This window comes from Vipera berus, assembly GCF_964194415.1.
Source record: "Vipera berus genome assembly, chromosome: 8".
Lineage (NCBI taxonomy): Eukaryota > Metazoa > Chordata > Lepidosauria > Squamata > Viperidae > Vipera > Vipera berus.
The window spans coordinates 9,171,204-9,187,223 of record NC_138211.1 but is presented as its reverse complement, the minus strand read 5'-3'; the positions used below and the strand labels follow the sequence as shown (position 1 = coordinate 9,187,223).

General features: G+C 40.5%; 1 protein-coding gene across 1 annotated transcript in view; it reads right to left on the bottom strand.

Annotated features, from left to right (window-relative positions):
- Nucleotides 1-10,337, bottom strand: part of LOC308671301 (thrombin inhibitor hemalin-like) — a gene marked incomplete at its 5' end in the record, with an annotated part of 32,882 nt that extends 22,545 nt beyond the window's left edge. Inside the window, 2 exons of the mRNA XM_081333407.1 lie at nucleotides 469-657; nucleotides 10,265-10,337. Of these exons, the coding sequence (XP_081189533.1) occupies nucleotides 469-657; nucleotides 10,265-10,337 (262 nt within the window). The remainder of the gene's footprint in view (nucleotides 1-468; nucleotides 658-10,264) is intronic.
- Nucleotides 10,338-16,020: the final 5,683 nt, after the last annotated feature.

The following is a 16,020-nucleotide window of genomic DNA, read 5'->3' as shown; positions in this document are numbered from 1 at the left end:
CCCCTGGGGATCAAACTCCAGGCTGTGGGCAAAATTAGCCTGCAATACTGCATTCTAACCACTGCCCTACCAGGGCTCCTGAATGACTGCGCTGACTTTTTGTGTGAGAAAGATATACCAGTAATTTCCTTTGATATTTCAGTATGCATTTAATGCTAAAGTGATCCCTTTTATCAACCGAGTGCAATAATCTCCCATAACAGTTTCCAAGGAAAATAATAAAAACAAGAAAACTACGTTTATGGCAGTTATTTATGAAATTTGTTTGGTCTTTTTTACCTTTTTGCTGACTGAGCCTCATGATAAGCCCCAGTTTCTCCTCTCACTAGTCCAGGGCTTGGATTGCAAAATTGAGACGAAGGTAAGTTCAGCTCACTAAAGAGTTTTTAGATCAATGGTTGAGGTCAAGACTAAAATGGCATTTGTTACAATACTGTGCAAAGGCAAAGATTTCAGTTGCTTCCTTACCATAAAATTGACATTTCATTATGCATTCAGTCAAAGTAAGGAAGTTGTTTTTATTCCCTTTACATCCGCCATAAATGAACTTTTCACAATTCCCAGTTCTTTTGTTGTAATAAAAACGAACGAAAGCAGCTTTGCACGGTCCTTTTTTACGCGAAAGTTTACATATAAATGCATATGTACCTGAAAATGCTGAAGAAGACAAGGAGATGGTTAAGATAACCAAGAAGATCCCAGCTTTAATTTAGACTGTGTTCTGGCTCCAGAGTGCAAGGCAAGATGAATATTTGAGCATTTACTGGAAAAGTAGATTCTGAGAAATCTTCCCCCACAATCAGACAAAGGGAAAACACTTGGACTGCCCTCTTCCCATCATGAGAACACTCCATTGGAAGCCCTAAGAGGAACTGAAGTACAGCCTGGCTGACACAAGCTGATCCACCCCGAAGAGGAAACCCAGAGCTTCCAACCCACCCACCCACCCCGTTCATAAGATCCCAGACTTCTGGGATGGACTAAGAAGGTCATCAAAGAGAGCTTTCCTCACATATGCTTGAGGGTTACAGCTTATATTCCAGCAGACTGAAGGAGCTGGTGTTCAAAACTGGCAGGAAGGGCACCTGGAAGTGGAGGGTGGGCCATTCCCTTGCTTCCCCTTCCAAAGACTTCACAGATACCCTTCTTCACCCAGGTTTAAATATTTGCAGCATCTACTTAGGGTGGGAAAATTCATATTTATACTGCAGTTCCCAGATACATTGCTCTGTATCTACTGCTCTTTTTTGATGTAGATCCAGGTCCATATGTTCTTCATATGAAAGCTTACATAAGGAGATGCAAGAGGGCTTCTACTTGTATTTAGTTTAGCCTTTTAAAACTGTTTTTGGGATCTCCACTTCCCCAAAATTTGAATTATGCCCTTGTCCCAAAATGTGTGTTCTTCCTTATCTTCCTAAATGCCTGCCAAGAAAACAGAACAGACCTCCAAGCATTGCCCATACCATCCTCCATTCTTATCCCAAATTTAAGAAGTAGCTCAGAATAATCCCAAAAGGAGTGTTATTATTTTCTGTATCTCTGACCAGACATTACAGGGAACAGTTTTCTAAAATCAATCCAAAATTTGGGGGAGGGGGCTTTCCATCATCTATTCTATTTAATGCCATCTCACTTGGGTGTGGAGAGAGACCAGGTTGTATGTGGAAAGACACTGCTGTGTGTTGGCTGGGAAAATGTATCTAAATTTGGGCAAGAGTCATCCTGAAACCAGAACACGCAGTGAAATTCATGCTGCTGTTGAAAACAAGATTCTGGGGCTGAGTCAAGCCACTTTTTAAATTGTACTATAGACAATTACAGCTGGACATTCATTTTTGGGTGTGCAGCTAATGAGTAGGCTGGCTTGGTCGCTCAACAGTGAGAAGCAGGTGAAGCGGGCACAGCAGCACCCACACTTTCTGTGTCACATGAGAAAAGCTCATCTTCCTTCCCCTGTCCTGACCACTTTCTACAGGGGGACGATCAAGAGCATCCTGTCACACAGCATCACAGTCTGGTTTGGAAGCATCCCGGCTTCAGACAGGAAGGCGGTGCAGAGAGTGGTGAGGATGGCTGAAAAGATCTTTGGCAGTTCCCTCCCCTCCATCCAGGACATAGCATAGAAGCATTGCTTGAGCAGGGACCGTAAGATTATCTGGGACAACACACATCCTCTTCACGACCTGTTTTCCTTGTTACCTTCTGGGAGGAGGCTTCATGGTATCCGTAGCAGAACATCCAGATTCAACCATAGTTTCATTCCATACAGCATTAACCTTGTCAACTCTCAGGCTTCCTCCTTCCATTATATATTCAAGATGGACAGTATTTAATATTTTATTGTCGGAAACTACTAGCACGCATGTGCGGGGAAAACTTTACTTTTATACGTAGGGGGTATGGGTCTATACATATGTTGTATGTAGTATGTTTTAGGTGTGTGTCATGTATGTGTTTCACTTTGAGAGCGGGCAACTAAATTTCATTGTTGATGTGTGCCATTGTGCCCACAGTTAAAAATGACAATAAAGATGATCTTAGTTAGAACTATGAGTTCATCTGTAGAGGCCTTAAGTACAGTTGTGTTATAACTATGCACATTTATACTGGTTAAATAGCGCTACATAGAACATAGCAAGGAGTAAGAAACAGTGCATTTAATCAGTTGAAGGCGTGTGGAACAAATAGAAAAAGAAATATAACTTTTACAAGCAAAGGGCTCCTTACTTTATTTTATCTCTACTAACAATACGATGATCTGATTTAGTATGTGATGTCATGTTTTGCAGCAGGAAAGGAGTGGTGCTAAAATCGAATGTTGATTGTCTTTCTAGAAACACAGAGTGGAAACAAGTAGGTCTCTATAATGTAGCTCAGCAGCAAGAATTATGAACCCTTCACAAATAAAGGGGGGCAGTGATGGTGGGGAATAAAGGACAAGTGAGGTTAGCTGCCAGGATAATTATACAGAGTGAGCCAGATCGGTCATCAAAAGTGAATAAGTAGAAAAGGACTATGGCAGGTCCATAGAAGTTATGGGTGCTCCAATACTGGAGGTTTTTAAAAAGATATCGTACAACCATTTGTCTCAAATGGTGCAGTGTTTCTTGCCTGAGTAGGGGGCTGGTCTAGAAGACCTCCAAGGTTACTTTCAACACTGTTATTCAGAGGTGGAAGTCTAACTCCAAACATTGCAAGAAAATTCATTGCCACTTGCATAGCAGCACCTTAGCAGAAAACATTTTCATGCTGCAATGACATATAATACATTTTCTTTCATGAAGCATTTCGGGGTGGTCTGGACAAACAAAAGCATCTCCAGGAATTAACTTTAGGACTAAAGGGTTTTCAGATCAATGTCCTACTTTGTAGGGGCATTCATCTCCTGAGCTTGGATATTCAACATTGGCAGAATAATGTAAGGACTTTAGTGTGTTTTTTTGTCCAATCTCAAGTGCCTCCATTGTTTCTTTTATTACCTTTTTTATTAACAATATGACGTCCTGATGTAATATATGATGCCATATTTCACAGTAGGAAAGGAATGGTCCCAATGAAATTCTCAAATCTGAATAATTGGCCGGGGGGGGGGGAGTCCCAGTCTAGAAACAAGTGAAAGTCTCACTTCAAACCCTGCAGGGAAATTCATTGCTAGTTGGATGCAGAATAGTAGCATTTTTCCAGAAAACATTTTCATGCTTTAATAGTATATAATACATTTTCTTTCATGAGGCATTGCAAGGCAGTCTGAACAAACAAAGGCATCTCCAGGAATTAAATGTGTTACAAATGACTTTTCCTGTGAGGAATATATAATTTTCTTTGATTTTTCAGTATTTTGCTTAATTCAAATGTGATTCCCCTTTATCAATTGAGTGCAGAAATGCTCACATAACTTTTTGCAGGAAAAACAGTAAAAACAAGAAAGCTACCTTTATGGCACTTCTTTAGGAAATTTCTTTTCCATTATTACCATTTTAAAAGATGTCTTGATTTTGCTGGTTGCGCCCACTGCTAAGCTCCTCTCGCTAGTTCAGGGCCTGGATTGCAGAACTGAGATCAAGGTAACTTTAGGACTTTAAAGCGTTTTCACATCAATGATTGACAGACAAGACTGACATGCCATTCGTTTTAATTGTGTGCCAAGGCAAAGATTAAAAAATTCTTCCTTACCAGACTTGTCACATCTAGCTCTGCACTGATTCAAAGTTTCAAAGTTGTTTCCATTCCCTCTACATCCACCGTAAATGAATAACTCACATCTCCGAGCTGCTGCATTGAAATAAAAATGCTGAAAAAAAGCTTTGCATGGTCCTACCACTTTCGGAAGTTGACATGTATTGAGAGATATACCTGAAAGTGAAAAGAAGAAAATGAAACAGTCTATCTCCATCTTAAGGAAACTCTGAATATCGTCGCATGAAAATATCCTGTGTTCTGACTCCAGAGGGCAGGGCAACCCGAAAAGTAGATCCTGAGAAATTCTCTCCAAACCTCATAGAAACCACTTTGACTACCCTAACATAGTAAAAAAAAAACACTCAATTTTGACTCGTAAGGAACTGAAGTACAATCTGGCCAGTACAAGCACTCTACCCCTAAGAAGAGACCCTGAGCATCCAGGAGCCCATTGGCCAGATCCCAGTCTTCTGGGATGGGCTGAGAAAGTCACCGGAGAGAGCATTCCTTCCTTTGCTTGAGGTTTAGGGCTTGTATTCCAGCAGATCGAAGGATGAGTCCCTTGTGGGGCTGGGGATTCAACATTGGGGGAAGGGGCACCTGGAAGTGGAGGGGTGGTTGGGCCATTGCCTTCCCTCTTCTTCTAGAGACTTCATATGTATCTTTTCTTCATCCAGGTTTAACTACTTGTGGCATCTTCTTAGGGTGGGAAAATTGAAATGTTATTTATATTCCAGTTCCAAAATACATTGCTCGGCATCTGCTGTCCTTACTGATACATAAAAACAGTAGCTGTAGGTTTTAGGAAGAATTTCTACTTCGCAAGAAAGCTAATACGAGGAAATGCAAGAAAGTCTCTACTCAGATTTAATTTAGCCTTTTTGTACCATGTTAAGATCTCCAGTTCCCCAACATTTGAATAAGGCTCACATCCTTAAATGGTTACCCCTGAATTCAGAACTTACTGGGAATACTGCAAAAAAGGAAGATTTGTTTTGTGGGTTTGGGATGATCCATTCCAGAAAATGGCTTTCTCAAATCAATATCATATTCTGGGCGGAGGGACCTCCAGCATCAAGTCTGTTGAATGTCATCATATTTTGGAGTGGGAGGGAGCATTTGCAAGCAGATTGCACGTAGGTGTGGAGGGAGAAGAAAGGTCTTATCTACCTGCATCTAAAAAGCAGAAAATGAGCAGTCCCCAAATAAGGATCATGTAGTTTGAATGCATCGTGGTGGTGAAAATATTGGTGGCTGCGTTGAGCTATTTTATAGATTGCTCAGTAGGGAAGTAGTCCTGGTCATTCATGTAGTTGGAACAAGGAGGTCGTATCTATGGCCCCTGAGTACAGTTCCACCGGTCATCCATAAACAGTGTTATATAGAGTGTAGCAAATGAGTAAGGAATTGTACCCTACTTCGATTGAAGGAATGAGGAAAGTGATAAGAAGGAAAGAGCTTTTCACTACCTCAACTCACTCTCTGTATCTTTGTATCCTTGTAAACCACCACTGTTTTTACCATCTCCATGCTTTGCTGTCTATTTCCACAATAAATGTTCTCATTTCTTTCTTTACAGACTTGCATCCAATGCAAGCGTGATAGTCTAAATCTTTGCCTTCCTCGTGAACCGTTCGCTTTTTCTTCATGTATTGATTTTGCAATTCTGTTCCCATTAATTTACTCTACTTGACTGAACCACTTTAATTCATTTTGTATTCATTACATCCCACTAACTCTTAACCCTGTTCTTACTTGCCTTGCCGCACAAATAGTTTATGCATCCCTTTTCCCTGCCTTTAGTGTCCTGTGGTGTTCCTGACGCGCTTCCCAACTTTCCGTTCCATATAAAAAAAAGTAGGCAAAAGCAAACGCTTATACAGCCATTTTTTCTTACTGTGACATACAGTTAAGCACAAACCCCCATCCATCTTTCTATCAGCATCTCAATACATTATTAACATTTCAATATGCATCAGCCAATTTTACTACACATTTTACCATGTCTTATGGCCAGCTCAGCCTCTGATGAGGAGACCAAGCTGCTGCACGATCAAAAGAGTATCTTTAAATCATCTACTCCTCCATCAGTGTGACAGCCATTCCAGGGATCTGTTGGTGTAACTCACATCTTTTACACCTTGTATGGAAGGAGCAGACTTATTTCCTCCTGCTTGAACTTTTGCTTTTCCTCAAGCTCCCTCCACCCCAGAGACAAACTTTTCCTACTCATCTTGATTAATGCCTAACTCCTGCAAGGCCTGTGGTAGCCAAGGACAGGTGTGTTCAGATGTTGGTCATCAAAGCAGCATGCCAATTATGGAACTGCACAACCATTTCTGTCTCCCAGAGCATTGCATGTGCCAAATTTGTAGAAAAGATCTGCAAAGACATTCCCACAGATGGATTTCCTGTGTCTTTGTGTCTTTTATGCACTTATACAACCAATGTGTAATTTTAGTCCTTTGAAAATTTCAGTTTTTAGGTTATTCTTAAATGTTTGGGTTTTTTTAAATTTTAGAACACCTTTATCTATTTCAGATACAAATAATCAACAATATAAGCAAGAAAGCAGGAGTGCAATGGATTCACCTTTCTCCACCCCCAATTATAACAATGTCAAGTGGGGAGAGAGGGAGGGAAGCCTTTTTCTATCAGAAACACAAGCTCCCCAAAATTTGAATCATCTCCTCATCCCCAAAAGGGCTCCTCCTTTCTCATCTACCTAAAAGCCTTTCATAATAACAGAACATTCCTCCAATCATTGCTCATAATCTCCAGTAGAAGAAAGAGGTGACTGGGAATAATGCAGAAAAGGGGTGTTTTTTTAATGTATCTCTGGTCATCCATTCCAGGGAATTGTTTTCTAAAGCCAATCTAGTAATCAGAGAGGAGAGAGATTTATTATATTTAATGTCACCATTCTTGAGTGTGGATACACACAGCTGTGGATTCATTGGGAAAAGGTACCGATGTTTGAGAGAGAAGCATCCTGAAATCAGAAACTGAAGAGGTCTGAATGAGCCTGCAGTGAAATGCATCTGGGTGTTGAGAACCAGTGCCTGATGCTTAGTCAAGCCCCTTTTTAAATTATACTATGGAGAAATAGAGCTGGACATTCATGAAGTTGGAATCGTAAGTTCAGAAGTAAGGGCCTTCAGTACACTTGTGCTAGCACAGGGGTCTTCAAACCTGGCCCTTTCATGACTGGTGGACTTCAACTCCCAGAATTCCTCAGCCAGGCACGCGTTTCAACTTCTCGCAGGGAAAAAAAATCTCGCGAACTTGGAATTGTTTGATTGAACTTTTTAGTCCCACCCAGTTTGCTGTTACCACCGCAGCCACACCCACCCAATGGGCCAAACCCACCTGGCACCCAACGCTACATAAGTGGGTTTGGGCTTTCAGTTTGAGGTCTGTCACCATCACTGTACTACACAGAACATAAGAAAAAGTAAGAAAGAGTCTATGAAATAAATTGAAGTCATCTTGAAAGAGATAGAAAAAGAATTATTTACTGCTTTTACAACCTTAGACATACAGCAGTCATTCTCACCATCCTCCAAAGGGCTAACTGAGGATAGGAGGCTAAGGAAATATTCCTGCCAGTCTGATGTGCTCCGTGTTCTCTTGTACCATAAAACACATGTCAATATCCCCTGTATCTGATATATTCACAGAATGCTCTGTTTTGGGGTATCCGTCTTACAATGGCTGAATAAAAAGGAGTATTGCAAATAATAGTTAAGAGAGAGAATGTTCAAAGCATTTGTATGTTTATTTAAGAGTATGCTTAGAATCAGATGCATGCAAGATGTTTCAGTGGGAGAGCCCATGGAAGTTTGGATTCCTTCCTCAGCTGCTGGATCCACTCTGTGTCTCAAAGGGTCCCATCAGTGAGATCAGGAATTGGAGCCCATGTTACCCTGGGAAAGGAGACAGAATCAAAGTCAAGTTATCAGCAGTAGAAGAGGCAGGTATATCATTAGATCCTTAGTCTGCTCTACTTTGTAGGGCACCCATCTCCTCAGCATGAATATTCAATATTGGCAGGATAATGTAAGGATTTTAGTGTGTTTTTTTGTCCAATCACAAGTGCCTCCATTGTTTCTTTTATTTCTGATGTCCTGATATAATATATAATGCCATATTTCACAGTAGGAAAGGAATGGTCCCAATGAAATTCTCAAAACTGAATAATTAGGTGGGGGGGGAAGTCCCAGTCTAGAGACAAGTCTCATTTCAAATCTTGCAGGGAAATTCATTGCTACTTGGATGCAGAATAGTAACATTTTTCCAGAGAACATTTTCATGCTTTAATAGTATATAATACATTTTCTTTCATGAGGCATCGCAAGGCAGTCTGGAGAAACAAAGGCATCTCCAGGAATTGCATGCGTTAGAAGTGACTTCCTGTGAGGAATACATAATTTTCTTTGATTTTTCAGTATTTGGCTTAATTCAAATGTGATCTCCCCTTTATCAATTGAGTGCAGAAATGCTCGCATAGCTCTTTGCAAGTACAAGAATAAAAACAAGAAAGCTACCTTTATGGCACTTCTTTAGGAACTTTCGTTTTGCATTATTACCATTTTAAAAGATGTCTTGATTTTGCTGATAAGCTCCTCTCACTAGTTCAGGGCCTGGATTGCAGAACTGAGATCAAGGTAACTTTAGGACTAAGGAGTTTTCAGATCAATGATTGACAGACAAGACTGAAATGCCATTTGTTTTAATTAAACAATTAAAATTGCTTCCTTACCAGGGTTTGGACACCTCGCTTGGCATTGCTCCAAAGATAAAAAGTTGTTTTTATTCCCTCCACATCCACCATAAACGAATTTCTCACACTTCTTAGTTGCTGCATTGAAATAGAAACGTTCAAATGAAGCTTTGCATCGTCCTACGTTTGCGGGAAGTCGACACACATCTGGAGATACAGGTGAAAGAGAAAAGAAGAAAATAAGACAAGACTGTCCCTCTTAAGGAAACCTAGAAGATCACTGCATGACTCCAGAGTGAAGAGCAACATGAATATTTCAGAATATATAATGGAAACCATGACGATAGAAATGCTCCCAAAACTCCAGAGAAAGTGAAGACAGGCTGCCTGCCTTACCATAGCGAAAAAACTCCATTTTGAGTCTTTGCCAATTGCCATTGGAAGCTCTTTGACCAAGTGAAGTGCAGCCTGGACAATGCCAACTGCTCCACCCCCAAGAAGAGGCCCAGAGCTTCCATACTCCCATTCCTGAGATCCCAGACTTGTGGGATGGACCGAGGAAGTAATCAGGGGGGGCTCTCCTTCCATCTGCTGGAAGGTTACCGCTCGTATTCCAGGGGACTGAAAGAGAAACCCCTTCTGGAGGTGGGCTTTCAACCTTGGGGGGGGGGGAGACACCTGGAAGTTGAGAGCGTGGTAGGCCTCTTCCAAAGACTTGATACATGAACCCTTCTTTACCCATGTTTATAACTTTGCAGTATTTGCTAAGGGAAAATTCATATGTTGTTCATATTGCAGTGCCCAAAATGTTTGCTCTGCATCTGTTACTTCTTGTTGGTGTACAAAAAACATATCTTCTTCCTAGGAAAGCTGATGCACAGAAATACAAGAAAGCTTTTACTCAGGTTTAGTTCTGCTTTTTTATACTGTGTCAGCTTCTTGGATTCCCTAAAATGCTCACATCCCATAATGGTTACCACTGAACTAAAAATGTTGAGGTTGACTCAACTCAAGGTTTACTCAGCCTTCTATCCTTCTGAGGTTGGTAAAATAAGGACTTATATATTGTTGGGGGCAATATGCTGATTCCGGAAGCAGCTCAGAGAGTGCTACAAAAGTACATCGGAGTGGTTTATAAGCGCTTTTGTTATGGATGTGACTGAAATATGGCAGAAAAGGGACTTTTATTCTGTGTCTCTTGGATGATCCATTCCAGAAAACAACTTCCTTAAATTCAATATCATATTCTGGGGGCTCCTCCACCATCAGGTCTGTTCTTCTGATCATATCCTGGAAGAGAAAGGGGCAGTTGCAAGCAGATTGCAGGTAGGAGGGGGGGAAAAGGTCATATCTACCTACCTTGAGAAGAGGCATCCTGAAAGGAGAAAATCAGCAGTCCAAAAGTGAGGAGCATGTAGTTGAAATGCATCATGGTGACAAAACAAGGATCCGATGCTGAATTGAGCCATTTTATAGATTATCCAACAGGGAAGTACACCTTGGCATTCATGTGATTGGAACACCAAGATTCAGTTCCCCAAAATCTGATTAATGCTCATATTATTCACAAAACGGTTACTCCAAGGACCGACATGGAATACGACAGAACAGTGAGTGTTACTAGGGGGAAATCATTTTTTTAGAAGTTTATTGACTTCCAAAGTCAATCGCTCGTTCATGTAATTGGAACACCAAGGTCATATATAAGGACCCTGAGAACAGCTCCATTGGTCATGGAGAGCATAGCAAATGAATAAAGAATTGTACCCTACCTAATTCAATTGAATCCATGAGGAAAGAGATAAAAAGGGGGGGGGGGAAATGGGATAACTTTGCACTACCTCCCTTCACTCTTTGTATCTTTCTATCCTTGCAAGTCAACTTTATTTTTACCACCTCCGTACTCTGCCGTGTATTTACACAACAAAAGTGTCTCATCTCTTTCTTTCCAGACTGTCGTCTAATGCAATGTTGACTCCAACTCTTTGCCTTATGAATCCCTCGCTTTTTCTTCATATATTTGCTTTGCAATTTGATTCCCATTTATTTACTCTAGCACAGGGCTTTTCAACCAGTGGTACGGGTACCACCTGTGGTACATTGGCACCTGGCAACTGGTATGTACCATCCTAGAAAAGTGGTAGTGGGGGAGGGGAATGAGGTGAACCGGTGGCAGCACTGCACAAGCCTAAGCAAAAGATGGCTGGAGCTGCAGGGCTGTCAGGGCTCAGCAGAAGCGCCAGGATCAGCGCTTCTTTGGGGCGGTCAGGGCTCAGCGGAAGTGCCAGGATCAGCGCCAGGCTCCAGCTGGAGCTCGGCACTGATCCTGGCGCTTCTGCTGAGCCCAGAAGAAGCGCCGATCAGTTGGAATGTTGCAGCATCTCCAGGGTCTTGTGATTTAAATTCAGATGTTTGACAACTGATTCATATTTATGACGGTCACAGTGTCCCAGGGTCATGTGAAGTGAACAAAACCTGCTATTGCTATCTGAAGACGAGGACTTTGAGCAAGGGTGCACCACTGGGACGGAAGAGCAGAGCAGAGCAAGAACATTCTGCCAGGCTCCTTGCAAAAAAGGAACCTCATTCCTCCAAATAAGCAGCACTGGGGCTGCTTCTGTTTAAGAAGAGCATGGCAACAGCCGATTGCTTACCCAGACTCCGTGTGCCTTTCCTTCTGATCTGAAACCTTGTGACTTTGACTCTGGCCTGATGTAAGCCTCTCCCTCCCCCACCCGCCCCAAGTAAACCAGAGAGGAGAAATGGTGAGCTTATTCCACTTTATTGTAAGGCTGCGTTAAGAGAATCTCGCAAGTCTGAAAGTACGAATCTCCCACTGTCGCATTTTAACCACCTGATACGTTAGAGCAGGGGTGTCAAACTCAATTTCATTGAGGGCCGCATCAGCATTGCGGTTGCCCTCAGGGGGCCGGGTGGGTATGGCCAGGGTGGGCGTGGCCTACTGGGTGGGCGTGGCTAGAGTGCGTATGGCCTACTGGGTGGGCGTGGCCAGCTCTACATCGTTCGCATCAAGGGTGCCTATGGGGGCCTGGGCAGGAGTGGGACAGATCTGGGGGTCTCTGGCAGAAGGAGGGTCTCTGGGCCAGGGCCAAGGCAGTGGGGGCCGTACCCTCACTGTTTCCAGGATGGCTTCGCGGGCCACATGAAACCACTTCGCGGGACGGATCTGGCCCCCGGGCGTTGTGTTTGACATGTCTGCGTTAGAGTGAACCTCTTCTAATTTTCTTTTTCTGCTTGTTATTTAGTTATGGGCTTCCCCTGGCATTTATCTGATCCTAAGCTAGGTAGCCATTTTTTCTCTCATTTTCCAAGATCATTTCAATGTGCCATTACATCACTTTCACTTTCACTCCCCTTCTGCCATATTCCCAAGGGAAACAAGTTGACGGCTATGAGAATAAAATTTTATTATTTTTATTTGCTTAATTTATTTTTTTTTATTGAAAAGTTTTACAGTACATTTTAAGTATACTCCATCCCTCCCCCTCCCCCCCACATCCCCCCTACCCCCTCCCCCCCGACTTCCCAGAGCTGAAAGCAGGGTATTGCCTCTAACAAGCTTAAACTAAAATATGCTAATCCTATCGCACTTTAACTCCCCTTATACATAGGTAAATAATAGTACATGTTATAATTCTAATATTCATTCATATGCTAGGTGAAATTTTTTAGTCCCATATTTCTTCTGAATATATTCAATCCATCTTCTCCATCCCGAAATATATATCTGTTACGATTGTTCTTTCAGGTATGCTGAAATTTTTGCCATTTCTGCCAAGTTTGAAACTTTTAAAGTCCACTCTTCTATAGTAGGCAGTTCCTCCTTCTTCCAATATTGCGAAACCAAAAGTCTTGCTGCCGTTATTAAATTCAACATCAATTTAGTTTCTATAACAGTACAATCAGTAATAATACCCAATAAGAATAACTGTGGCGTAAACCTTATCTTTTTCTTAAATATCTTCTGCATATTCCACCAAATTTTAATCCAAAAAACTTTTTTACAAGTCCACCACATGTGGTAATAGGTTGCATCCTCACAACCACACCTCCAACATTTAGGCTGATAATTTGGATACATACATGCTAATTTTTTAGGATCTAAGTGCCACCTATAAAACATTTTATAAAAATTCTCTCTTAAATTTTGAGCCTGAGTAAATTTTACATTTCTGACCCAAATTTTTTCCCAAACATCCATCGTTATTGGCTCTTGAATATTCTGAATATTCTGGGCCCATTTTATCATACAAGTTCCGTTTCTGAATCTATTTCTATCAATGCATTATATATCCTTCTTATATGCGCTTGACTTTGATCTCTAATTAGTTTTACCAAATTTTCATCTGTTGTTGTAATACCAATTTTCTGATCTTCTTTCCATCTAGCTTGTATCTGACCATACTGAAACCAAGTTTGTACTATTTTCCCTTCTTTTAAGATATTAAATGGCTTTAATTGCCATACATTCCTCTCCAGTCTAAGAATATCTTTATATGTAGTCACATCATGTTTAAATCCCAGATTTATATTTTCTATTGCATGCTTAGGTATTGCCCAAATTGGTATTTTATAATTTAACTTGTATCAATATTTTTTCCAAACTCGCAACAGGGCATACCTTAATGTGTCTTAAAGATATTATCCACCTTTTTATCATACAATAAATATGCATGCCAACCATATAATAAATCATGTCCCTCAATATTCAATAATCTTCCTTCTGTTAAATTAAACCAATTACTAATTGATGATAAAACCACAGCTTCATAATATAATTTAAAGTTGGGCAATTTAAGACCACCTCTTTCACGTATATCTTGCATTATCTTGAGTTTTACTCTTGGTCTTTTCCCTGCCCAAATAAATTTATTAATGCCTTTCTGCCATTCTTCCAAATTTGAATCTTTTTTAAGTATAGGTATCATTTGAAACAAAAATAAAAATTTTGGTAAAACATTAATTTTAACTGCTGCAATTCTTCCCAATAAAGACAATTGTAGTTTCCTCCAACTATCTAATTCTTTTTGTATTTTTAACCATAACAATTCATAATTATTTTTATATAATTTCACATTTGAGTCTGTAAGATATACCCCCAAATATTTAATCTTTTTAGCTATTTCAAATCCTGTTAATTTTTCTAAGAGTACCTTTTGTTCCATAGTCATATTTTTAGACAGAATTTTAGTTTTTTGTCTATTAACCTGAAATCCAGAAACGTGCCCATATTGCGAAATTATTTCCATTAAATCTATAACCGAGTGAGTCGGTTGAGCTAATGTAATAACCAGGTCATCTGCAAACGCTCTCAATCTATAATCTTGATCTTTAATTTTAATTCCCTTTATTTTATTTGAGTCACGTATCTTAATCAATAATATTTCCAATGTTACAACAAACAGCAATGGTGACAACGGACATCCCTGTCTTGTACCCTTTTCAATTTTGCAAGCTTCTGTTAAACTACCATTAATTATTATTTGAGCTGTTTGTTTCTGATATATTGCCCTGATAGTTGTAAAAACTTATCGCCAAACTCCATCTTCTCTAAAACTTTAAATAAAAATTGCCAATTCAATTGATCAAATGCCTGTTTGCTTAATTTCTATAGCAGTCGATCTCAACTAATTGACTCTAGGCTGCAAACTCTTCTAAAATGTATGTGTGTTGTTCCACTTCCCCTCCCCCCCAAATTCTCACAATCACTAGTAGCATCCCTAAATAATCTCCTTCCATTTATGTGACAGCTGCCCCTCCCTCAGGAATCTGTGGTTCACACTTACATCTTGTATACCTAGTGTGGAAGGAGCAAATGTATTTCCCCTTACTTGGTCTCTTGCTCTTCCTGAAGCTTCCTCCACCCCATAAATGAACTTTTCCTGCTTGTCTTGTTTAGCACTGATTCCTGCAAGGCTAGAAGTGGCCAGGGACAGGTTTGCAGGGATATTGTGTATGACAGCATTGTAGCAATTATGGAACATAAACATCCATTGCTGCCTTGTCTGATGGTGGATAGCCTTTCCAGTGTAGCAGGTATTTGACCCATTTGCCTTTTGCCTATAGTGTAATACAACTTTCAGCTCATATTCTTCCTCCTTGTTTGTTAGAATGGGGAAGGGGAGTGGTCTGTGAACATAGAGTGCAAGGAGCAGCTACTTTCAAAAGGAAATGCCGATGCAATACACAGTGAACTTTCACTGAAACTAACAAAAAGCTACTGGGTTGTTTCACTTAATTACTAGTAGATGACAATAAATTTTAAGGACAGTTTCTTGGAAGTTCTCATGGATGTTGTAAATTTGTAGAAAGGCACACCAAATCCCCTTCTGCAGTTCTAGGTGTTCTTGACTATGTACATGTGCTGCTTTCTTGTAGGTAGCCTTTGCTAGTTTGAGCCATTCCTTGGAGAGGCTTTGGGATCTGATTGTCGCTGATGCACAGAATCTCTGTTGCGAGGGACTGTCCTTTCTTCTCTGGCTTTTGGTAAGATGTGTGGGTGGAATCCATACATTGCCTGGAACAGGGCCATATTGACAGAGGAGGCTGCTGAATTTTTGTAAGCAAATTCAGCAAGAGGTGTGAGATCCATCCAGTTGCCTTGCTTGTAAGAAATATTGCATCTTACACATTGCTGCAATTGTCTGTTAACCTTTCGGCTTGTCCATTGCATGCTGGATGATGCATGGAAGACAAATGAATGTTAATATTCAGTAAATGCAAGGAGGCCTTCCAAAAATGACTTCCTCAGTCTGTTGTTATATAATTGACCAATCCTCTGTATCTGAAGACGGATCTGTAAAGAGTTGGTGCCATTTCTTGGGACTTTGGGGTTCCTTTGCAAAGAATAAAATAGGCCAATTCAAAATTTATTTTTGTGATTATATAAATAATATGACTTAGTAATATATGTATTCTAATAGGCAAACTGGCTTCTGAAAGAATCCAGTAGAAATTGAAGGTTTAGCAGCCTTTAGTAGGAAATTGTGGTAGAAAGTATAAGTTCTGATTCTTAGTTTTACTAGAGCATGCTAGAAAGAGAGAAAATTGAGACTGCGTGCAAAGAGAAAGATTCTCCAGAACTCATGGAAGAG